This window comes from Bison bison, unplaced genomic scaffold, assembly GCF_000754665.1.
Source record: "Bison bison bison isolate TAMUID 2011002044 unplaced genomic scaffold, Bison_UMD1.0 scf7180017864330, whole genome shotgun sequence".
Classification (NCBI taxonomy): domain Eukaryota; kingdom Metazoa; phylum Chordata; class Mammalia; order Artiodactyla; family Bovidae; genus Bison; species Bison bison.
Genome location: NW_011494902.1, coordinates 6122133 through 6149121, shown reverse-complemented (window position 1 = coordinate 6149121; position 26989 = coordinate 6122133). Strand labels below are relative to the sequence as shown.

The 26989-nt window shown below is 39.4% G+C and overlaps 1 protein-coding gene across 1 annotated transcript in view; it reads right to left on the bottom strand.

The window, feature by feature from the left end:
- Positions 1 to 26989, bottom strand: part of THSD7B (thrombospondin, type I, domain containing 7B) — a 724891-nt gene that overhangs the window by 303817 nt on the left and 394085 nt on the right. Inside the window, exon 12 of the mRNA XM_010853704.1 lies at positions 15993 to 16187. Within this exon, the coding sequence (XP_010852006.1) occupies positions 15993 to 16187 (195 nt within the window). The remainder of the gene's footprint in view (positions 1 to 15992; positions 16188 to 26989) is intronic.

Genomic DNA, 26989 nt, shown 5'->3' with positions numbered 1-26989 from the left:
AGACACCACTCTTATGGCAGAAAGTGAAGAAGAACTAAAGAGCCTCTTGATGAAAGTGAAAGAGGAGAGTGAAAAAGTTGGCTTAAAGCTCAACATTCAGAAAACTAAGATCATGGCATCCGGTTGCATCACTTCATGGCAAATAGATGGGGAAACAGTGTCAGACTTTCTTTTTTCAGGCTCCAAAATCACTGCAAATGGTGATTGCAGCCATGTAATTAAAAGGTGCTTACTCCTTGGAAGAAAAGTTATGACCAAACTAGACAGGATATTAAAAAGCAGAGGCATTACTTTGCCAACAAAGGTTCGTCTAGTCAAGGCTATGGTTTTTCTAATAGTCATGCATGGATGTGAGAGTTGGACTATAAAGAAAGCTGAGTGCTGAAGAATTGATGCTTTTGAACTGTGGTGTTGGAGAAGACTCTTGAGAGTCCCTTGGACTGCAAGGAGATCCAACCAGTCCTTCCTAAAGGAAATCAGTCCTGAATATTCATTGGAAGGACTGATGTTGAAGCTGAAAATCCAATACTTTGGCCACCTGATGTGAAGAACTGACTCGTTTGAAAAGACCCTGGTGCTAGGAAAGATTGAAGGCGGGAGGAAAAAGGGACCACAGAGGATGAGACAGTTGGATGGCATCACCAACTCAATGCACATGAGTTTGAGTAAACTCCGGGAGCTGGTGATGGACTGGGAGTCCTGGAGTCTATGGGGTCGCTAAGAGTCAGACACAACTGAGCGACTGAACTGAACTGAACTAACTTTGATTACATTCTAGTCATAATCAGTATTAATCTTTGGATTCAGAACCAGCTAGTATTTTAAAAATATTTAAAAAAATCAATCTCCACTACAACTCTGAGGACATTTTTCACCTTAAATTAGAAACTTATAACTTATTCTACAAAAACACAAATCTACAATATTTAAAAGGTATTAGTTATCCAGTTATTTTGAATATATCATTTTTTAGTAACCTAGGTAGATTTTCTATTTTTTTAGACTGATAATTTACAGTACTGTATAAGCAACTGCTTTAGTTATCACTAAATCTAAAATTTGTGATTATCTAATTTGCATAAAACACAGAGAACACTCAGATATTAAACTGAAGACTCTAGTTAAAAAAATGGAAAAAGAAAAAATAAACACCTTAGATGGTCCCCTATACAACAAAGGGCTTGTATTCATGTCTGTATGCTTCTCTGGGTGTGTCTATGTTAGAGAATAGCATTGCTTTATAGTCTAAGCCCATGTTTTTTAATACTATCATTCATGTTTGAGATTGCTTATTTTATTTACTACCAAATTACATGGGGGAAACCAAAATACAAGCATTCGTATCACAACAATAAAAATAAGGCTTCAGAAGTGCACATTTTTCACTACTTATTTTTCTACCAAAGATATGGCAAACAAAAGAAGAGCAAAGAGTATTTTGCTCTCCATTCAACTTTACAAAGATTAACCCACTGTAGTTGCTGACTGACAGTGAACTCAATGTTTCAGACAGAGGAAATTAAAGACAATGACAGAATGCTTGTGGTTTGGACAAACAGACCCTTACACAGTCACATGCACTTCAGAAAGAATTCCAATAAATCACACTTCTTAACATCTTCCAATACATAAAAGCAATACAATCATTACATTGAGATTTCTGTTTTTTGTGACTAGCGGTAGGTTTCTACCAAGATGCATGCTGACTGCATTACCTAACAACAAAAGTTCAGTTCAGTTCACTCAGTCGTGTCCGACTCTCAGTGACCCCATGGACTGCAGCACGCCAGGCCTCCCTGTCTATCACCAACTCCTGGAGTTTACTCAGACTTACGTCCATTGAGTCAATGATGCCATTCAACCATCTCATCCACTGTTGTCCCCTTCTCCTCCTGCCTTCAATCTTTCCCAGCATCGGGGTTTTTTCAAATGAGTCAGTTCTTCGCATCAGGTGGCTGAAGTACTGGAGTTTCAGCTTCAACATCAGTTTTTGCAATGAATATTCAGGACTGATTTCCTTTAGGAAGGACTGGTAGGATCTCCTTGCAGTGCAAGGGACTCTCAAGAGTCTTCTCTAACACCATAGTTCAAAAGCATCAATTCTTCAGTGTTCAGCTTTGTTCACAGTCCAACTCTCACATCCACACATGACTAACTAGAAAAAGCATAGCTTTGACTAGACAGACCTTTGTTGGCAATGTAACGTCTCTGCTTTTTAATATCCTGTCTAGTTTGGTCATAACTTTCCTCCCAAGGAGCAAGAGTCTTTTAATTTCATGGTTGCAATCACCATCTGCAGTGATTTTAGAGCCTGAAAAAAGAAAGTCTTGCCTCTGTTTCCACTGTTTCCCCATCTATTTGCCATGAAGTGATGCAACCAGATGCCATGATCTTAGTTTTCTGAATGTTGAGCTTTAAGCCAACTTTTTCACTCTCCTCTTTCACTTTCATCAAGAGGCTCTTTAGTTCTTCTTCACTTTCTGCCATAAGAGTGGTGTCTCCTCCATATCTGAGGTTACTGATACTTCTCCCTGCAATCTTGATTCCAGCTTGTGCTTCATGCAGCCCAGCGTTTCTCATGATGTACTCTGCATATAAGTTAAATAAGCAGGGTGACAGTATACAGCCTTGACGTACTCCTTTTCCTATTCGGAACCAGTCTGTTGTTCCAAGTCCAGTTCTAACTGTTGCTTCCTGACCTGCATACAGATTTCTCAAGAGGCAGGTCAGGTGATCTGGTACTCCCATCTCTTTAAGAATTTTCCACAGTTTATTGTGATCCACACAGTCAAAGGCTTTGGCATAGTCAATAAAGCAGAAATGTTTTTCTGGAACTCTCTTGCTTTTTTGATAATCCAGCAGATGTTGACAATTTGATCTCTGGTTCTTCTGCCTTTTCTAAAACCAGCTTGAACAACTGGTAGTTCACAGTTCATGTATTGTTGAGCCTGACTTGGAGAATTTTGAGCATTACTTTGCTAGTGTGTGAGATGAGTGCAATTGTGTGGTAGTTTGAGCATTCTTTGGCATTGCCTTTCTTTGGGATTGGAATGAAAACTGACCTTTGCCAGTCCTGTGGCCACTGCTGAGTTTTCCAGATTTGCTGGCATATTGAGTATAGCACTTTCACAGCATCATCTTTCAGGATTTGAAATAGCTCAACTGGAATTCCATCACCTCCACTAGCTTTGTTCATAGTGATGCTTCCTAAGGCCCACTTGACTTCACATTCTAGGATGCCTGGCTCTAGGTGAGTGATCACACCATCGTGATTATCTGGGTAATGAAGATCTTTTTTGTACAGTTCTTTGTGTATTCTTCCACCTCTTCTTAATATCTTCTGCTTGTTTGGTCCATACCATTTCTGTCCTTTATTGAGCCCATCTTTGCATGAAATAGTCCCTTTAAGTCACATATAAACTAGCTTTCACCACTACATCTTTGTAGCAGTTCCTTAGAGTTATCTAAGAGGCTATCTCCTGGGCTATAGTTATCATTCAGACCCTGGATAAAGCTATACTCACAACATGAGTGTTGTGCATTTGTCTTTCAGTGAAAATTTTGGTGACCACTAAGGGACTCAGAATATACTTGTCTCATTTGCCTGAACTCTATCTGGGGCCTTGACCCTCCAGAAAAGGCCCTTTGTGCTAATCTACACCCTCAGGGAATCTAGACAACTGGGTTAGTCTCTCCTAGGTCTTGGATCTCCTGTGTTGATTCACAGTTCTTAAGGTTTTTTTTTTTTTTTTTGGTGATTGTTAAACTCCTTGCCATTAAGAGTAAGTTTTCCTTCAACTTATATTCAAGAAGAGGTAACTAGGTTACCCGGATGAAAGACAATGGGAAGATTTTGCTCAGTTAAAAGCTACTGAGTGGGTTATTCCAGTTGAGAGAGGTTGGGAGCTTGCTCAGTTGAAATACACAGAGTAGTTTGGACTGGATGATTACATAGGAGGCTTGATTGGCATCTTTTCTTGAATACTTTAAGCAGAGTTTGTCTGAATAAGTTACCATGTGAGCACTTTCAGCTCCAAAGATAAGAGACACAGCTTTTCCCAACCAGTTACAGCTTTCTTAGTCAACTGGGAAAGTTATGACAGTGGCAAGGGCAAGCCCTCACACCATGCAATGGTCCCATGAGGAGACCCACTACTTAATTCAAAGACACTGGCTTTGGGGACACATATAACATTGGCCATCCAGTGTTCCAAATATCCATGGAAATTTTATACAGCCAGAGGGAGAAACAGACATGTGAAAGAGCTGAGATGAATCCAGGGTGCTTCCTAGAGGTGTTAAGCCAAACAGCATACCAGCCCACCATGCAGTCTTTTATTCTGACAAACTGACATTTAAATGGGAAACAAAGGCTTCAAAGCAGAAGAAAGTGGTGTCAGATAAACCTTTGACTCATATCCTGCCAGGTTCATATATATATATATATATATATATGAGCTTATACTTGCAAGTAGTTTGGAAATTAAGAAAACTTCATCCTGAAAAAGGTCTTGATGGGACTCTCCTGACATTCCAACAGTGGCTTTTACATATGCAGTTAGAGAAAAAGCTGGCTTTGTATAATATTCTTTCAAAATTCTTACCCTAAGGGAACAAAAGTCCTTCTAGGAAGAGCTTACAATGATCTCCCTGAGTCTTTGAGATGTAAATGTTCTACCAGGTCTTCTCAGAAACTCTTATCTAGACCATCTCTAATTTCTGAGATTGAAAAAAAAAAGGGGGGGGGGGGTTAGCTTTTATCCAAGAGTAAACTCCAAGAATAAACTCATTCCAACAGTTATTATGAACTAGTGAGTTTTATATTGTAATACCAGATTCATGTCTTAAGTTTTAAAATGAAGCTGTGAGATCTCTGATTATATGTCTGTGTATATATTATAGAATATTATATGTTTCTACCTTTGGTAATGTTTTATAAAAATTAAACTGTAAGAGAGACCTATTTAATTGGCTTAAATATAATGAAGTGCTTCAAGAAATTCTCAGAAATACAAGTTAACCCAATTTTTTTTAAGATCACATGATTGAGGATTAATCATTACCCAATAGAAACAAGCTTATTGGTTTAAGTAAAAAACAATAGCATGACAACATTATTGTATCTATGTTTGCTGAATGTCAAAAAAGATCATGTTACCACTAACAAAATTTGTCAGCAAGAAAAATGATATTTTCATAAAGAAATTTCAATGCAAGCATGATTTTTAGGTGAATGCTAAGAATGTTTATGTCTTACTCTATTTCTACTTAAAGATAGTTTCTCTAGATCTTCTGGTAACTTGAAACTTTAGAGTTTTACTAAGTTAAATGATAGGGATTGATCAACTGTCTAGATTATTTCCAAATAAAATACAGGAAAATTTATACTTGCTTAGCAATTAAAATCTCAAATTTCATATTCTTACAAAAAAAAATAAAGATGTTTGGTTCACTGGGCACATGTCTTGTACCACATTGGAGAAAAAATTACATTGTGGAAAAATGTGTGTTTCTAGAGGTAACGGAATATGTTCATAAGTTTGACAATCAGGCATGCTAATGTGATAGTTTACAACTGTTTTTTCTTGGTTTTCACTAAAGATGGAGTTCTTAAGGTTTGAAAATTATGATTAATATGTGAAATTAGAACCACTAAAATAAAGAAAATGTTTTCATATGCAAAAAAACTTTTAAAAGGGTAAATAGAAAGGAAATGCATTCTATTAAGGGAAAACAAAGTAATTATTTTCAAAAGACAGTCTAAGAGAAAAAGAAAAAAGAGAACTTAAAGGATAAAATCTAAAACAAAAAATGCAAATTATAGGCTTATGGAAAAGAAATCTTGAGAAAGAATTTGATGTACAGTCAGGGCTGGCTAAGATTAACATGAACTTAATTGGTTGAAAGAATTCTAATATTAAAAATAAACTTTTGCAAAACTAGAATTTGAATCTCTCTGTTATGACCTCTTGCTAATGTTGGCATTTCTCAGAGAGCCCCAGAAAAATCAAAGAAAAAAAAAAAAAAAACAAACAGAGAAAGTTATTAAATTATTTAGGTTTACTTGATATATTAATTATATGATTAACATTGTTAAATGAATGATGATGAATCTTAGGTAATATTGTATGAATAAATATTGTTAATGTAAATATTCTAGAGTTTATATGAAATTGCTAAAATTTAGTTGTCCTATGTTATCATTTATAGTCCAAATTATCTTAAAATGTAACAGAAATAACCAAATTTCTTTGTCAATAGTAATCAGATCCTTAAAGATGCCATTTTAAAAGTCTTTTGTCATTTATAGTTATTTTATTCTATTACTTTTATGAAAATTCTTCATCTTCAAGAAGATTCATAGAAAGGGCTTTTTTGGGGACAATTACAGGTATTTTTTTAATTAATTTATTTTTTATTGAAGGATAATTGCTTTACAGACAATTACAGGTTTTTGACAACTTTCAGATTATACTACAGAACTGGGTAAGAAATTAAAGAATTCTAATGAACAAACTGATGACTTCATAAAATTGTTAACAGGAAAGCAACAAAATTAATTGCCTAGGACTGAATGAACTGATGATAGGGTTATAATTTTTTAGACTATTTTTTCTCTTTAGACTTTTTGTCTAAAATATCACTGCTTAGCTTTGTTTTTCTAGATATAAGGAAATATTTCTTGTACAATGACTAACAATCATTTGATAAATTATACCTTTGTAAGTAGAAGCGAAACATCTTTTTTTCCTACCTGATCCCTCCAGAATTGGATACTTTTTATTCTTATTTTCATGGAAATAAAGTTATTTGCATAAGTTCAATAAAAATCTGTTCTCCTTTTAACAGGGCACAATGGAAACATTGGTTATGTTATTATAGCTTTGACTGGAATGTTGTGTTTCAGAATAAACATAGAATCAGATATAACCAGTCAGCTTTAAAAAACTAATACAAACTTTGTGCGTGTGTGCTTGCTCTGTTGCTCAGTTGTGCTCATGTCCATATCCGACTCTTAACGATCCAATGGACTGCAGTGTGCTAGGATTCTCTGTCTATGGGATTATCCTGGCAAGAATACTGGAGTGGGTTGCCATTTTCTTCTCCAAGGGATCTTCCTGACCCAGTGATCCAGCCTGTGTCTCCTGAGCCTCTAGCTTTGTCTCAGGAGAATTCTTTACCACTGAGCCACGTGCGAAACCCCAAGAAAGACTTTATGAAGCCATGAAACCCCTTAGAGTGACAGCCTACTCCCTTATTTTTAGGGTTCTTGGCAACCTTGGTTGGTGGCTCAGAAAGTAAAGTGTCAGTCTGCAATGCAGGAGATCTGCGGTTCAATCCCTGAGTTGGGAAGATCTCCTGGAGAAGGAAATGGCAACCCACTCCAGTATTCTTGCCTGGAAAATCCCATGGATGGAGGAGCCCAGTGGGCTACAGTCCATGGGGTCACAGAGTTGGATCTGACTGAGCAACACTTTCTTTTCTTTCAGCAACCTTATCAAGTGAATAAGAAAGGACTCTCAGGCTATCTGGGGAACTTGAGAAGAGAGGAATTCACCCAAATCTATAGGTATCATAGGTAAATCTGATGGCAAGTCCTAGGCATAATTTTCCTGGCTTTGAGAAGTCTTATAAACTTTAGTCTGGGACTGTTTATAATTAAAAAAAAAAATGCAACCAAATTTAAAGAGCCTATATAAACAATTGCTATTCTTGGTACACTTATATAAATAATCAGGCCAAGTTTATCGAAACCAGACTTACTAAATTAGTCTTAGTTTGGCTGTATTTGGTGGAAATGAGGATAATTTTATAGAAAAAAAAATTTCAGTAATATACCTTTATAGTCCTAAATGGCTCCTGTTGATATATTATAGTGTCACAAAAGTTTAAATGAATTGTTAAAAGGACATTTTAAGCTTGTTTCTGAAGTTTATCACAGTAATCTGTCTTTGGATAAGGATCAGATACCCCATGAAGTACATTCCGGAGAATATATACTGGAAAAAATATATCATTTAAAGGACTCTCTCCCGCCTAGATGGAAAGACCTTTATCAGCTACTCTTACCTTGTTTATGCACAACAAAACTAAAGGAAATTGACTCTTAGATTCATATTTCCCACTTAAAAAAGGTCCCTGAACCAGACTTGTCTGTAGAGAGGATTGCTAGCCTCAAACTCACCTTCGCACAAATGCTCAAACAGAAGAAAAACAGCATCCACAATAGGAAGAGAAGATGAGGGCATCAGAAGCATATATTTATTCCAAAGTACCAGAGCAGATCTTGATTTCTTGGGACTTCTACATAGGAATCAAATGTTTTTCTAACACAGGCACAATCCTATGAAAAATTTTAAAAATCTAATGTTTTGATCTACGGTCAATTATCTACGTCCAATACTTGTGGTTCACCTTGGTAGATTTCTAACACTCTGATTGGATGGTCCGTTTGAAAATTTTAACATAAATATGAATTTTCTATCAAAGTTATTCAAGCTCAATCAGAACAATAAGCTAAATTTCACTAGAAAACCATAACTTCCCACTTATCAGGGGGGGCCTTTCCTCAGCTATGGACTGGATTTATATGGCAAGAGTCACTTAAGAGTAATGACTTAATTGGACTTGTTAATAGAACACATTTAATCCCACATTAAAAACAAAAAAGAAAATCAGATTTCTGCCTTAAACAGTCTGTTCCCTAGTCTTGGTGATCTCTTAAGAACTGGTTTGATGCTGGCCGTTCAGTGCATGAATCCCCATTATGACCTTATTATTACTTCTGGTAATGTAACATATATTCTGCTTATTCTGCTGAGTCTCTGACGAAAGTAATGATTACTAAGAGACTTGAAATGACTGACTGCATATTCAGTTCTATATAGAATTAAAATGATTATAGTAGTGCTATAGTAGATGTAAGAAGAAACAACAAGGGAGAATCATTTCCTGGATCATACAGACTAGTAAGACAGGTAGTCCAGAGCTATTTATGGTTACCATTAGAAGGACCTAGTCATAGCACATTGGATTGTTTATCAATGAAATCTGACCTTGACATAGGAATGAACATTCCTAGGGCTATGGGACATGAAATGCCTCCCCAACTTTGAATTTATGACCAAAAGGGGGGCACTCAAGCAGAAAAGAGCAAAGACAATCCCACTCTCCACCCAAGTCCGCAAAGATTAATCCACTATACTCCTTGACTGACTCAGTACACTCTATGCTTTCAACAGAGGATGCTAAAGAAAATAAAAAGAGACTGTGTGCTTTGGACAAACAGAGCCATAGATAGTTACATGTATTTCAGGAAGAATTTTAATAAACTTCACTTCTTGCATATTCCCAGAACACTACGATCATAAAGTTGAGACTTCTATTCTCTGTAACTAATAGTTTTCACTAAGAGGTATGCTGTATCGAATTCTATAACAGAAACAAAATCACATATAAACTAGCCTACTCCTCTACCTCCTTAGAGCAGTTTCTCAGAGCTACTTGAGAGGCTGTCTCCAGGGCTGTAGTCCCCAGTTAAGGCCATGAATACACCTTAACTCCCACATTGTGCATTTTTCTTTCAATTGACACTACTATGTAATCCATTTGACTGATTTTTTTAAACAGTTCATGTATTTCATGAAATCGGCCAGTTGTTTAGGTCATCTAGGTACTCAGACATACAAAGATCAATTAGCTAGGCAAAACCTTAGCATTTAATGATTTAGAAAATGAAGTCTAGGTGGTTTTTTTTTTTTTTTTTTGGTGTGTGTGTGTGTAATTTTTAGGATAGAGTATAATGGTTTTTCAAGATTTACCTTAAAAGTATATGTTAAATAAAAGTCATTAAGGTTATGATAATTGATAACACAAACTTACTGGCTGTAAAATAAATAAATATCCTAGGATTTTCAATTATTTCATTCTCAATTTACTGACAAATTATCATTAACAAACCTTCAAAAGGAAGAAAAAATTGGCCACAAATTAAAAATTTTCTTTCCCTCTCAAGGAAATTCTCTCTCATCTCAAATATATGGACAGAGCTGTTATGATAATGGCTTCTGAAACATGATACATGAACATGCAAACCAAGTTCCATTAAACTGTCCCTTAACATGGGATTATTCCTGCCACATATCTTCTATCCCACTACATAGTGGTCATGTATGGATGTGAGAGTTGGACTGTGAAGACAGCTGAGCACCAAAGAATTTATGCTTTTGAACTGTGGTGTTGGAGAAGACTCTTGAGAGTCCCTTGGACTGCAAGGAGATCCAACCTGTCCATTCTGAAGGAGATCAGCCCTGGCATTTCTTTGGAAGGAATGATGCTAAAGCTGAAATTCCAGTTTTTTGGCCACCTCATGCGAAGAGTTGACTCATTGGAAAAGACTCTGATGCTGGGAGGGATTGGGGGCAGGAGGAGAAGGGGACGACAGAGGATGAGATGGCTGGATGGCATCACTGACTCGATGGACGTGAGTCTGAGTGAACTCCGGGAGTTGGTGATGGACAGGGAGGCCTGGCATGCTGCGATTCATGGGGTCGCAAAGAGTCAGACATGACTGAGCAACTGGACTGAACTGATATTGTTAAAGAATAAAAAATCTGTTTTATCTTAGAAGCAGAAGATATGTTTTATGCTGCATAAATTTATATATGAGCACTTATTATAGACAAAATATTAAAGTATAACATGTAATTTAATGTTTCTCTTTGTGACTGCATGTTTCACCTTACCTACAGATGGGTTCCTGATCTGCATGCAGAAATACTATTAAGGACTCTCATGGATTTTGTCAATCCATTAGAGTAAGTTAAATGTAAAATAATCATGTATCTAATGCATCCAAACAAAGGGGAGTCTTGAACCCAAGGGAATTAGCACTTGAGTTGCTCATGAGAACAAATGGTCATCTCTCCTTAATTCTTCAATGTCAATACCAATATTATTAACCTACTTATTATTCTGGTATTTTTCTTGGTTCTCATTTCCTGAATTAAGCTTTTTTTTGCCTATATGAAAAAACCTACAATGAAGAGAAGTTCTGGAATATTTATCTAGATAAGAAGTTAGATATATTACAATGTCAATTATTTATATATTATCGCAAAAACTGCTCTAAGACTTTGATTAAACTACTTATGACTTTAGTTTTCATTAAATTTCAAAGAAGTAAATTGAACCAATAATAAGTATATACCACAAAAGCAGAATCTATGTATGTACGTATGTATGTATCTATATGTGGGCTTCCCAGATGGTACTCAGTTCAGCTCAGTCACTCAGTCATGTCCGACTCTTTCTGACCCCATGGACTGCAGCATGCCAGGTTTCCCTGTCCATCACCAACTCTCAGAGCTTACTCAAACTTACTCAAACATCGAGTCAGTGATGCCATCCAGCCATCTCATCCTCGGTCATCCCTTACTCCTCCTGTACTCAATCTTTCCTAGCATCAGGGTCTTTTCTAGTGAGTCAAGTTCTTCACATCAAGTGGCCAAAGTAATGGGATTTTCAGCTTCAACATCAGTCCTTCCAATGAATATTTAGGACTGATTTCTTTAGGATAGACTACTTGGATCTCCATGCAGTCCAAGGGACTCTCAAGAGTCTTCTCCAATTCCACAGTTCAAAAGCATCAATTCTTCAGTGCTCAGCTTTCTTTATAGTGCAGTTCTCACATCCATATATGATTATTGGAAAAACCATAGCCTTGACTAGATGGACCTTTGTTGGCAAAGTAATGTCTCTGCTTTTTAATATGCTGTCTAGGTTGGTCATAGCTTGGCTTCCACAAGTAGCAAGTGTCTTTTAATGTCATGGCTGCAGTCACCATCTGCAGTGATTTTGGGGCCCAATAAAATAAAATCTGTCACCATTTCCATTGTTTCCCCATCTATTTGCCATGAAATGATTGGACTGGATGCCATGATCTTAGTTTTCTGAATGTTGAGTTTAAAGCCAACTTTTTCACTCTTTTCCACTTTCATCAAGAGGCTCTTTAGTTGTTCAATTTCTGCCATAAGAGTGGTGTCATCTGCATATCTGAGGTTATTGATATTTCTCCCAGCAATCTTGATTCCAGCTTGTGCTTCATCCAACCAGGCATTTTGCATGAAGTACTCTGCATATAACTTAAATAAGCCAGGTGACAATATGCAGCTTTAACACACTCCTTTCCCGATTTGGAACCAGTCTGTTGTTCCATGCCCAGTTCTAAATGTTGCTTCTTGATCTGCATACCAATTTTTGAGGAAGCAGGTCAGGTGGTCTGGTATTCCCATCTCTTTCAGAATTTTCCACATTTTGTTGTGATCTACACAGTCAAAGGCTTTGGCATAGTCATTAAGCAAAAGTAGATTTTTTTTATTTCTGGAACTCTCTTGTTTTTTTTTTTTTTTTCGATGATCCAACAGATGATGGTAATTTGGTCTCTGGTTCCTCTGAATTTTCTAAATCCAGCTTGAACATCTGGAAATTCATGGTTCGCATACTGTTAAAGCTTGGCTTGGAGAATTTTGAGCATTACTTTGCTAGTGTATCAGATGAGTACAAGTGTGTGGTAATTTGAACTTTTTTGGCCTTGGCTTTCTTTGGGATTGGAATGAAAACTGACCTTTTCCAGTCCTGTGGCCACTGCTGAGTTTTCCAAATTTGCTGGCATATAGAGTGCAGCACTTTCACAGCATCATCTTTTAGGATTTGAAATAGCTCAACTGGAATTCCATTGCCTCCACTAGCTTTGTTCGTATTGACTTGCCTTTGCATTCAAGGATATCTGGCTCTAGGTGAGTGATCAAACCATCATCATTATCTGGGTCATGAAGATCTTTTTTGTACAGTTCTTCTGTGTATTCTTCCACCTCTTAATATCTTCTGCTTCTGTTAGGTCTACACCATGTCTGTCCTTTATTGTGCCCATCTTTGTATGAAATCTTCCCTTGGTATCTCTAATTTTCTTGAAGAGATCTCAAGTCTTTTCCATTCTATTTTTTTGCTCGATTTCTTTGCATTGATCACAGAGGAAGGCTTTCTTATCTCTCCTTGCTATTCTTTGGAACTCTGCATTCAAATGGGTATATCTTTCCTTTTCTCCTTTGCCTTTAGCTTCTCTTCTTTTCACAGCTATTTGTAAGACCTCAGACAACCATTTTGCCTTTTCATATTTCTTTTTCTTGGGGATGGTTTTGATCACCATCTCCTGTACAATGTTACAAATGTCCATCCATAGTTCTTTAGGCACTCTATCAGATATAGGCCCTTGGAATCTGTTTGTCACTTCCACTGTATAATCATAAGGGATTTGATTTAGGTCATACCTAAATGGTCTGGTGACTTTCCCTACCTTCTTCAATTTAAGTCTGAATTTGACAATAAGTAGTTCATGATCTGAGCTACAGTCAGCTCCTGGTCTTGTTTTTTGCTAACTTGTATAGAGCTTCTCCATCTTTGGCTGCAAAGAATATAATCAATCTGATTTCAGTATTGACCATCTGGTGATGTCCATGTGTAGAGTCCTTCTCTTGTGCTAATGGACGAGGGTGCTTGCTCTAAGTGTGTTCTCTTGGCAAAACTCTATTAGCCTTTGCCCTGCTTCCTTTTGTACTCCAAGGACAAATTTGACTGTTACTTCAGGTATCACTTGACTTCCTACTTTTGCATTTTTCAGTTCCCTATAATGAAAAGGACATCTTTTTTGGGTGTTAGTTCTAAAAGGTCTTATAGGTCTTCATAGAACCATTCAACTTCAGCTTCTTCAGCATTACTGGTCAGGGCATAGGCTTGGATTACTGTGATATTGAATGGTTTGCCTTGGAAATGAACAGAGATCATTCTGTCGTTTTTGAGAGTGCATCCAAGTATTGCATTTTGGACTCTTTTGTTGACTATGATGGCTACTCCATTTCTTCTGAGGGATTCTTGCCCACAGTAGTAGATATAATTGTCAGCTGAGTTAAATTTACCCTTTCCAGTCCATTTTAGTTCACTGATGCATAAAATGTCAATGTTCACTCTTGCCATCTCCTGTTTGACCACTTCCAATTTGCCTTGGATTCATGGACCTAACATTACAGGTTCCTAGTCAATATTCCTCTTTACTCCATTGGACTTTACTTCCATTACCAGTCATATCCACAACTGGGTGTTGTTTTTGCTTTGGCTCCATCCCGTCATTCTTTCTGGAGTTATTTCTCCACTGATCTCCAGTAGCATATTGGGTACCTACTGACCTGGGGAGTTCCTCTTTCAGTGACCTATCTTTTTGCCTTTTTATACTATTCATGGAGTTCTTAAGGCAAGAATATTGAAGTTGTTTGCCATTCCCTTCTCCAATGAACCATATTTTGTCAGAATTCTCCACCATGACCCATCTGTCTTGGGTGGCCCTACACAGCATGGCTCATAGTTTTACTGAGCTAGACAAGGCTGTGTTCCATGTGATCAGTTTGGTTAGTTTTTTGTGATTGTGGTTTTCTGTCTGTCTGCCTTCTGATGGATAGGGATAGGAGGGTTATGGAAGCTTCCTGATGGGAGAGACTGACTGAAGGGGAAACTGGGTCTTTTTCTGATGGGCGGGGCCATGCTCAGTAAATCTTTAATCCAATTTTCTGTTAAGGGGCAGGGCTGTGTTCCTTCCCTGTTGTTTGACCTGAGGCCAAACTATGGTGGAGGTAGTTACAGAAGGTTTGGTTTGTGCCCTCCAAGAGTCTGTTTCCCCAGTCCTGTGTAAGTTCTGGCACTTCTATGGTGGGGTTAATGGTGACCTCTTCCAAGAGGGTTTATGCCTAACCCAAGTCTGCTACACTCAGAGCTCCTGCCCCTGCGGCAGGCCACTGCTGACTTGCACCTCCGCAGGAGATACTCAACACAGTTCTGGCTCAGTCTCTGTGGTGTCTCTGGGTCCTGGTGCACACAAGGTTTATTTGAGCCCTCCAAGCATCTCTGGTGGGTATAGAATTTGATTCTAAATGTGATTTTGCCCCTCCTACCATTTTTCTGGGGCTTCTTCTTTGCTCTTGGATATGGGGTATCTTTTTATGGTGGGATCCAATAGTCTCTTGTCGACCAGGAGGTGCTAGTGGTAAAGAATCTGCCTGCCATTTCAGGAGACACAAGAAATGTTGGTTTGATCTCTGGGTCAGGAAGATCCTCTGAAGAAGGGCATGGCAACCCACTCCCATACTGTTGCCTGGAGAATTCCTTGGAAAGAGGAGCCTGGTGGGCTACACTCCATAGGGTCACAAAGAGTTGTACATGACTGAAGCAACATAGCACACACACACAAAAGCAGAATCTATGTATATAATCAATTTTTGCCTTCCAGTACTAAAGTTTTAAAATATCAAGTTACTTATAAGGTAATGGTAAAGACCCTGATACTGGGAAAGATTGAAGGCAGTGGGAGAAGCAGACAACAGAGGATGAGATGGTTGGATGGCATCACTGACTCAGTGGACATGTATTTGAGCAAACTCTGGGAAATAGTGAAGGACAGGGAAACCTGTCATGCTGCAGTCCATGGGGTCGCAAGGAGTAGGACATGGTTGAGCAACTGAACCCACCAATAAGGTAATGGCAAAAGACAATGATATAGGTGAGGTCTGTCTTTAATGCTTTTAACAAATCAGGTACTTCTTTCAAGCTTGCTGAGATCCTGGCATGAAAAATACCAGAAACTCTGCCATTTACTATTCTAAGGAAGTTGGTTGATATACTGCTGTTTATCACTATAAAAATTAAAAAGCTATATAGAGAGGAACTTCATAGCTTTGGAATGGTTCATATCTTTCATTTATTTCACAAGTATTAACTGAGTACATATTGTGTGTCAATCATATGCCTAGGAGATACATAATGGCAGGGAGGGTGGGGGGAAAGGGAGAGATGATATAATTTCTCATCCTTCTGGAATGGATATTCTCCTCAACAAGTTCAGGACAGCATCACCTGCTTGAAGCTAAAGAATAAAATGCACAACCTACCTGTGAGCTGTCGCCTTCTACTTCGAGTCGTTTCACAATTTGCCGAGCAGGGTGTAAACTTGGACCAAGCAGTGAAGGTGCAGTCATTGCGACATGGGACTGTACATTCTTGCATGAGGGGAGGCATGCCGTTCATCTGCTTGAGGCATTCCGTCATTTCTGCTGATTGGTTATTATCAGAGATGCATGAGACAGCTAAAAAAAAAAAAAAAAAAGGATGCTTTTGTTGCTATTTTAATTAAATCAAGCTGCTGCTGATTCTTGGACGAAATAGCAGAATTCCCCAATGTTTGAAAAATTTTGTTATCACTGTGATTGCAAAAGGTGTTCAACATAGGTAACCTTATTTCTCTCTGGAAATTAAATGTTTATTGTTGCCAGTGGAGGTATTTGATAATTTAATTGGTTTCATTATTAATCCAAACCCTGCACTGACAGCAACCAAAATAATTGTTCAGTAATTTTCTGTATGTCCTGCTTGTGAGCATTTGATCTCTAGAGATGGTATAAAACTAGAAAACAGAATCTACAACAGAACAATACAAAGATGAAAAAGGACCAAAACATGAAAAAAATCATTTGCATCTTTCATAGATTTGATTTTTGTTAACTTGCTAAATAGCACTTATGTTTAAATGGTCCTATGTTTGTCAGTCAGTATTTAAAAATAAATTTCCCTTTCTACAAGTAAACCATTTTTTCCCCTTACTAACATTTCAGGATAAGGTAAAATTTTTAATCATTTTTTCCAAGTACAGGCATAATGTCTCCAGATAATCCCCATTACAGATATCCTACCAATTGCAGATAACTCTTCTATGCTCCTCACATACTTTTTCAACTGGAATTGTCTGCAGTCATACCATGAACTTATTTCAAGGTAAAACATTTTTTTGATTTTGCTTAATTTTTGAGTCTTTAGACTAATGCCACTGTATTCAATTATGAACAAATGATATTTTGTGCCTCTTTGATTCACCCTAATTATAGACTCAAAGGATATATCTTTACTTTCTAGACCAGCATGTCTCAAACTTGGCATCAGTGACATTTTAGATTGGATAATTTCATTTTGTGGATACACAAGTTTGTCTTGCACATAGTAAGATACTTAGCAGCATTCTTGGCCTTAGCCAATTAGATGCCAATAGCACACGTACCCTCTTGGTTTTGAAAACCAAAAATGACTTTACACATTGACATGTCCCCCTGGTTGACAACTACACCTCTCAACTGATTTCTAACCATGGATGTCTTTGAGAATACAGAGATTTGATGGCATAACTTCAGATCTACTCAAACAGCATCTCTGGGAAAGAAGTCTAGAAATATTTTTGTCTCTAAGTGTCCCAGGTGGTTCTGATCCAGCCTGTCCAATGGCCACCTGCCTTTGGCATGATGTCTTTGGAAATGGTATGTGTTAATGGATATTTGCTGAGTTTAGCATCCTAAGAACAAACTGTTTAGGATCACTTTTATTACAGCTCTTTAAAATCTACCAAATTAAAAGGAATAAAGAGACCACAACTAGGAACACTGTTGTTAAGAACTGTTTATATAAACTTTTCTAGCACAGGGTAAGTATATGAAAGGGCCTTCAGTTGTCCATTTCTCTTGTATTCTGAATTTCTTTATCTGGAGCACAACCAAAAACAAGTCAATCTGAATATTATCTATCCATGTATCCATCCATTTATTTACTTATTATTTATGAAGTGGTGAAAGCCAAATGTATCTAATGCTTTAGGACCAAGGAATTAGCTAAAATAACAATGGCTGCACACACAATATGTCCCATTTTGTACATCTGCTCTGAAGCAGGTGGGGCTATTCATTCATTCTGAATAGTTTTATTCTTGTTTCTGTCCATATCCTAGGAACAAAATCCACTGCACATCAAGCCAACATCACCTGCATTTTCTTTGTTGGGAATATTATAGCCATTAATGATGAATACAGTGCAAGATCTTTTCTCAAGTAGGGTACAAGCAAATGTTTACTTGAATTTCATGCTTAGATAACTAATTTGGAGTCAATTTAGGGGATTTTTACCATGCTAATTTATTTTCCAAGATGACAGTGTAATGAATAACATAAAGAGGAATTTTAAACACTTTGAAAAAATATTGCTATTTGAAAACTAAACCTCTACAAATATACAAATTAAGAGTTTTTCCAATGATAAAACATTTTTAAATACTTTATATAATTTCATTTAAGTTTAAAACTTGAAAACTATACAATAAACATTCAATGATATTTTTAAGTTTGGCAAGCTATCTAAATTAGAGTACAAATGGATTTATGAATGTCTATATTCAACTATATTGGTTTCCCTGGTGGTTCAGTGATAAATACTTTGCCTGCCAATGCAGGAGACATGGGTATGATCCCAGGGTGGGGAAGCTCTTCCGCATGAGAAAATGGCAACCCACTTCAGTATTCTTGCCTGGGAAATCCCAAGGACAGAGGAGCCTGGCAGGCTCTAGCCCACGGGGTCGCAGAGTCAGACACAATGGAGCACACACACACACATATAGTTCTGTGGGCAATATTAAGCGTGTATAAACTCCTTAAGTCAGAGTTTTTTTGAGAACTAAATCAGAGGCGGTAAGTAGATAAACTTATCAAATTTTGGGCCTTTATTACTGACACCTTTTCCGCTAATAGAAGTTATTGAAATTGAGTCATTTATTCATCCATCCATCTGCTCACTTGGTTACAAAATATAAGGAGTTATGAATAATTATAAAAGCATTTTGTGTGTGTGCAAGGAAATATACATGTACATATAAATCTATCTTTCAAGGACGCTACTGTAGTGGCAGAGGTAAGCACATACACAGATAATAGCAGCACATTAATGCAGTTTCCCTAATGGCAATGACCAACTGGAAATCCTGGTACACAAGAGAAAAACAGGTACTTCATTCTTGGATGGAAATGATGCATAAGGTACAGGCGGGAAAGAAATAAGAAGAGACTGGACCTGTCAGACATCTGCTATTTAGTCGAACTCTGAGTTCTGGAACTTTTTGGATCATAGCACATCACTTGAAGGTCACAATCTAGAGAAATGATGTCTCTTTTGGTGTTTTTAAGTATTGAAAGCATTGTACTGTACTAGTGGGAAAGGTCTTTTCATCAGGCAAGGAAGAGGTATTTACTATTGATCATCCCTGTCATGTATTTCTACCCAAAATGAATCTTTTAAGAGGAACAGCAAATCAATGCTTAATTACAATTTATTAATTAAACTTAAAATATGGCTCTCTTTACTGGAGGAAAATTGTACTCTCAAGTAAAATTAGCTCAAATAGCTTTAGAACAGTCTTGTGTGTTGTTTGAGATTTAGCTATCTTAAGCTTTGGACAGAAAGCTCTCAGACTGGCTGCCTGGAACAGCTGGGCACTGTCATTAAAGGAATGATGGAGAAGCAGGTGGGTGAGCTGAGTTACGGAGACAGAAGTTCTCAGATGACAACAGTCACCTGGCGAGTGAGTGTGGTCGGAGGACCTGGAACCCTCCACATGTCTGTGTGGTTTTCTTATCCATAGTGTCTAGCAATGAGCAGAAAGCACAGAATTGAGTTCAGCTTTATCTTTCTCTTAATCATGACATAGCCTGAGTCTTGGGAGAAAAAAGAAAATCACCAAAGAGGGGAAAAGAGTTACTAATTGCTTTCCCATGGTACATGATTCTTTTCAATTCTATCAGCTGAAAAGGAATGGCCTGGCAGGAAATGTAAAATTATCTGAGAATTTAGCAAAAGAAATAAAGCAAGGATCTGTATGTATTCTCAGTGTGATTCCTAGTTAATTTTTGGAGGACACCGGCTGTCAATGTCAGATGGTTAGGCAGCCTTCTTAGGCTTTAATGATGACTGAAATCAGCAGATTATTAACTACCACTAAATGACTATACTTTCTGCCCCCATTACCTCTAAACTCTGATAGTGAGACATGCCATGATAAGTTTGTCTTCTATTCAATTATGATATGAAGAGGGCAGGGGTTGCTGGCCTTATGATAAGAAATGGTAATATTCTACCTGGAATGACTAAATAAGTGATGGAATCCACTACTTCAGATCTACTCGTGTTCATCACCTTCACCAAGGTCACATTACTTTCCCAAAGTTGTTCCTAACTAGAGTCCAACTCTAATAGTTGACAAGAAAAGGTAGGAAAAACTTGATTCAAGAGGTCATGATTTCCAGGAAAGGAGGGTGACATGCTAGAAAAATAGAAGAGCTCTATTAGCTTGCTGTTCTGAAACTGTGAACCACTTCAGTTCAGGTAGAGTTCAATATATGTACATCGAAAAGGAGGGGGCAGCTACTGCTCAGCTCACACAACATTCGAACAATATATTCTACAGGGCAGACCCTGCAACAGAGGCCTGGGATACACAGGTGAAAGAAACATGGAAATAAAAGCTCATTCCACTCAGGGTCTTGCAAGGGCAGGACTCTGGGGCCTCAGGCACTGGGCAGCCAGGAGCCTTCCTGGATGGAGGGGAGGCTTGAAGAATGTGCACAGTGAAGACATGAGTCTGACCAGGGGCCTGGCACAACTTACATCTGTGCAGAGGAATAAGCAGATGCGCTGGCTTCTGGCCCTTGCTATACACATTCTAAGATCCTGTACCTCTTCTTTGATAAGGCTCATAACATTTGTGACTACCTGTTCCATGTCTGTGTAACAGGAACAACTAATTTAATGATGCAATGCCAGGTTGCCCCTTATACATGTGGGGACTGGCACTGGAATACAAGAGGAGGTCACAGATGGTAAGTCTAAAGAGTTAGATGTTATCATTGAAATTTACAAGCCTGTAATAGATCAGTTCTATTCTAATTAAAATACACGTCTTCATGACTTGGAACATGAAGTTCCAATATAAATTCTGGGATGACTTGGAGTTTCAGGCTGGAATGTGGCAGCTCAGGAACGATGGGCCCAGGCCTGAGTCTCTGGCCAGTCCTCCTCTCACTCCCAGCTGGATTCTACCTCCAGAAGGAACATCTAACATTTGTGAGTGGGCACTATAGTCAATACTCCAAAGCTCAATTCACAAATCGGCCACCCTTGTACACCCATCACATTTAGGGTGTACATGGAGTCAGTGCAAATGCTGATCACAGGTCAGACTCAGAGAAGAGGCTCCTGTAAGTTATTGAAGCTGGTTCAGGGCTATTGCTGCTACTGCTGTCCCTTCAGTTGTGTCCGACTCTGTGCGACCCCATGGACTGCAGCCTACCAGGCTCCTCCGTCCATGGGATTTTCTAGGCAAGAGTACTGGAGTGGGGTGCCATTGCCTTCTCCATAAGGGCTCTTAAGACAGGGGATTCCAAGGTTCTGACAACTAGGCAGAGTTTAGATAAGGAGTGGATGAGGAATCATGGCATCCTTGCTTCTGAGAAGGAACAGGCTGGAAAGGGGCCAGAGAAGGGTGCTCTAAGGCAGGGGTCCCCACCCTCCAGGATCTAATGCTTGATGAGGTGGAGCTGATGTAAATAATAGAAATAAAGTGCACAATGAATGCAACGTGCTCGAATTCTCCCTAAACCATACTCTCTACTTTGTCCACGGAAAAAGTGTCCCTGGTGCCAGAAGGTTGGCAGCCGTGATCTAAGGCATGGAGGTCAGCTCTTACTGAGACTAAGGGCAGAACTGCATTCTACTCCAATTATTTCATCATACACTGATGCAATCTTTCTTAAGAGTACCCTTCCTTGTAGGTAATCAGGAAAGGTGCAATTGCCAATTAAAGCTATCTCAGATTTGGCCATTTTAATTAGCCTCCTTCCTATTTAAAATACTTATTTTCAGGTAAATGTGCAGTTTCTCTTCCAGCCACTTCCCCCTCTCCCCTCCAGGAAGGAATCTAGGTGCCCAATAGCTATCAGGGGTCTCAGATCTGTATGAAGGTCCTTCAGAAGTGCCCCGAGTCACTGCCAGTGTCTACAGTGACAGTGGCCCTTGTCCACCGGGTGGCTGCTCACCCACCAGGGAAGTCCCCTTTCAGGGTGAAAATCACACGAACGCTCCCCTCTCAGCCTGATCCTCATCAGAGGGCTGTTATCCTCTAAGCTGATGAGGGCTCAGCCCACCTGGTACCTCGCGTGGAACTTCCTGCTGGGGCCCTGTGATCAGTGTTCTGGGAGAGTCAGAGTATGTTCTCCTGTGAAGCCTGCCCACACCAGCAGCTACCACACCTTCCCAGGGCCTAGGGGCATTTCTGCAGACTCTGTAACACAGGAAACTCAGGGAGCTTCTGAAGAGGCAATGAGGCCCTCCTCCTGGAGTGGCACCCCTGTAGGGCCTCTCTTCCCAGAGTTCTGAAGAAGACATGGAGCAAAAATCCTTCAGCTTTTTGCTGGTTCCTTAGCTAAACTCTCCACCCTCTTATATCAGTCCTGAGTCAGCGAAAATCATGACACAAGTTACTTTTGCTTGGCTTCCCCACCCCAGCTTTTCTTTTACTACTAATCACCCACCCAGGCAAAAAGACAAGGGCTTTGCATTCTTTCTGATTGATAGACACATCCATCTCCTATCTGAGATGACATTTATCTTGTCCCTTTCCATGAAGCCATAATGACAGACAAGATGCAGAGAGAAAATTTTGATTGGATTAAGGATGAAAATTTAAAGACATCTAAAAAATATGAAGCCTGCCACACATGTGCTTTACCACTAGGTGCTGAGATCTGGAGAGTAGAGCCTGTGACTGGCTGGTATAAGGATGTTTATTACAAATTAATGTGCTTCTTCCCCTTAATACAGTAGAGGACTTCCCAGGTGGCACAATGGTAAAGAATCCACCTACCAATGAAAGAGATACAAGAGACACGGGTTTGATCCATGGGTCAGGAAGATCTCTTGGAGAAGGAAATGGCAACCTACTCCAGTATTCTTGCCTGGAAAATCCCAAGGACAGAGGAGCCTGGTGGGCTACAGTCCATGCGATCACAAACAGCTGGACATGACTGAGTGTGTACGTGCACACACACACACACACATAAAATAGAAGGGTTTTTTGAAACCCCAGCACAATGTAGGAGGCAGGGGTCACTAGGCACGTTGCCTTGGGAGTCAGGTGCTGAAGGACTTAAATGCTCTACTGCAGCGGCCCCCAACCTTCTTGGCACCAGGACCCAGTTTAATGGAAGACAATCTTTCCACACACTGGGGGATGAGAGGGAAGGGGTAGATGGCTTGGGGATGATTCAAGTGCATTATATTTATTATGCACTTTATTTCTAGTCTATTTACACTATTGCTCTGACAGCAGATGCCAATGTTTAGCTTAGAGTTTGGGGACCCCTGTTCTACTCAAGAGCTCAACTATTGGTCCTTTAGTTTCAGGAAAGACCCATGAGATGCTTTTTAATGTTACTGTTTCCAGGGTATTATTGTTTTTTGTTGTCATTGTAACAAATTACCAAAAACTTAGCAACTTGTAAGAACAGAAATATTTTCTCTTACAGTTCTAGGAATCAGAAGTCCAAAATCAGTTTCCTTGGGCTGAAGTCCAAATGTCATCAGGACCAGTTCCTTCTGAAGGTTCTATGGAGAATCAGGCACCAGGCCCTTTCTAGTTCCAGCGGATGCCTGCATCCGTCACTCCTAGCCCCTTCCTCAGCCTTCAAATCCAAGAGTGTGGCATGAGCATGTGAGCAGGTCACTTTCTTTCTGCATCATCAAAGGGCGTCCTGCCTCCCTCTCACTTTGAAGCTCTGTTGTGATTGCATTGGATCCACCTGGGTGATCCAGCATATTCTCCCTTCACAGCCTTAACTTAATTAATCACGTCTGCAAGGTCCTCTTTGCCATGGAAATAAGATATCACAGGTTCCTGGGATTAGGGCTTGTGCATTTTGGGGAGCTTTTAGCCAGCCTACAATATAGAGCAAAGGTATTTCTTCGTAGCTCATCCACTGGAATAAGAATCAAGCCTACCTCATCTACTTGCAAAAATAGGAAAAACAGAGTTGACACAATCAGGCTTACCACGCCTTCCCTCGTTCTTACTCTCACAACAGGTTGGTTTTGTTTTAATTCTCTGGTTTTTCAATCACCCAGCCTGACTTCCCTCAGCCACTCAGGCACCTTTAGAATTACTCTCCCCACCCTGTGTTGGGTACCCTTAGGGAAAACAGACAGATTCATTTCTTATTCAAGACAAAGCATAAGGAAGACTGCATACATCTATATTAAACAGAAGTGCATTTCAGTGGCAAATACCAGGATTGGGGGTAGTCTGAGCCATGGGAAATGCAAAGCCACTTTCCCCCCATCCAATTGTAACCCTTGGATTGTTGGCTTCATGAATAAAGGAACAGTCTCTGCAGAGAAATATTAAAATTGAGAAGGAGTGAGAACAGTTAGAAGGAATAGGAAGTTCTAAGTCCTGGAAAAGTGGCTTCCCTGGTGGCTCAGTGGTAAAGAACCCACCTGCCAATGCAGGAGACACAGGAGATATGGGTTCAGATCCCTGGGTCAGGAAGATCCTGTGGAAATGGCACCCCATCCATTATTTTTGCCTGGAGAATCCCCATAGACAGAGGAGCCTGGTGGGCTAAAGTTCATGAGGCCTCAAAGAGTCAGACAAGACTTAGTGATTGAGCATGTGAGTCCTGGAAAAGAAGGCTAAGTCTAAACTCTCATTCACAGGAAGCATGCCTTATTGCTCCTGCTTTGAACTGTCCACCATTAGAGAGGAGAGCCTTGAGCCACCATCCAAGCTCGAGAGCCACAAGCTGGTCAGGGATGTAATGGATATCAATATGGGCTCCCACATGCTGTGTGCAATTGTATTCCCAGCTTGTCTGTGCCTATTTACTCTGGCCTCTGTTCTAATCCTTCATGCAAGTGGCCAGCGCTGATGTGGGGCATGGCCAGGAGCCCTGGTATCATCATTGGCAATAGGGATGGAGGCCCCCACCATGGCATTTCCCAGGGCAGAGACTGGGGTCACCCAGGACTGACCAAGCCAACTTCACTCAAGGATTAAACCTAGGCCCTTTGCCTTCAGACGTCAACCACCAAAGCTCAAACTACCAGTCGTCTCATGTACCCTAATTCTCTCAGTGGATGTCCCAGCAACTCCATTTCTGTGACAACTATAGGTAGTGGAGAAGACATTTTTACTTGCTATCATCCAAATGAGTCAATCTGGAATGAAAAGCCAGTTCTTTCCATATTCCAAGTGTTTTCATTTTCTCCTAGTATTTTTTCTCTTCCTGTGCAGAGCACAGTGGGTGAAAGCATGGTATTTGGAGATCCCATTCTTCAAAAACTATATTTGAATAAAATGTGTACTTATTATTACATGCTGAATGACATATATGCAACTTTTGAGTGGAACAGCATGAGTTGTGGAAATTGAATTAAACAATAAACGTGTAATTGCTTGTTAGGGTGCTTTAATTGACTCATAAGTACCATATGAGAAGCTGTGTGGCTGCAGGAGCCCAATTATAGGCTTGCTTATGGAAAGATACAATTCATTTTGCATGTTGGAAACATATTCCCCAATTATTGGTGCCCTCCCAGAAAAAAAGAAAAAAGAATTTTCAAATAAATAAGAAATGCTTAGTAAGCTAATAATGTAGACTTAGTCCCTTAGTCCCTTGAAGCACTTTATTTAGGTTCTAATGCATGATCAGGAAATGAACAGTTAAAAATGCCCATTGATTTTATTCCAGGGGATTTTTAAGCCCCAAAGCTCTCTCTATCCACAGCTAAGTACGGAAGCATATACAGGCAGGGCTCTTTACTTCAAAGGATTTGTCCCCTAACTGAAAAATACTGGCTAGAATTAAATACTTCAGGAAAGAAGTGGACAGAATAAAATTACAAATTTTGATATAATTTTGATACAAAAATTATATCAAAAAGAAAAACAAACAAACAAACAAAAAGGATACCAAAAACAGGTGAGTCACAAGGGAGGGCAGAGGATCTTAAGCTCTGACTGCTGGTCTGGTGTGGCAGATTCTAGAAGGGGATGCTAGGCCTGTGGTCAAGATACCCAGCCACTGCTGGGAAGCAAATGGAGCCAGATGAACTGTGGGCCTTGGGGCATGAGAAACACAGGAGGAGCAAGTTGACTAACAAATCAAAGCAGGAAACCAGAGGTTCCAGACGACTATGGTGGGCACCTTCAAAAACTGGAGGAGAGAAGGAGTAATCATTAGGAATCTTAAATCTAAGGGAGGAAAGCATTACATTGTCCTTTGCTAGGCACAGTGTCACCTGACAGTGGTGTCTGCATGAGCTTTAGACCCCCAGTGATTTCCATTAATCACAGTGAAACTACTCAAATATTTAAGTACAGAGGGTAGCTCGCTTGTTGAAGACGGTGCAAGACAAGTCTCTTAATCTCCAACCACCTCTCCCCTCAACGAGACCCCAGAAATAAATACTCAGAGTAGACCAGACCAGGCTACGAAAAGTCAGCTATAAAGTTCTTAGCCTTTCCTTCAATTTAAACTGCCTCTCTGAGTCCTTCCTCCTACAGAGAAACATTAAAACCTGTATTGAAGACCACCATTTAAAAATGCATCAATTCATCACATTTGCAGACATAACTATAAATTAATTCATGACAGTGAATATGAAGGAGTCATTATTGCAACCAAGCTTTTTGTACATCAGTGACTCCCTCCCTGGTTTTATAATACCTTAGAGTAGCTTCACAGAGAAGGCAATGGCACCCCACTCCAGTTCTCTTGCCTGGAAAATCCCATGGACGGAGGGGCCTGGTAGGCTGCAGTCCATGGGGTTGCTAGGACTCAGACACGACTGAGCGACTTCACTTTCACTTTTCACTTTCATGCTTTGGAGAAGGAAATGGCAACCCATTCCAGTGTTCTTGCCTGGAGAATCCCAGGGACGGAGAGCCTGGTGGGCTGCCGTCTATGGGGTTGCACAGAGTCGGACACAACTGAAGTGACTTAGCAGCAGCAGTGTAGCTTCATGCATCTCA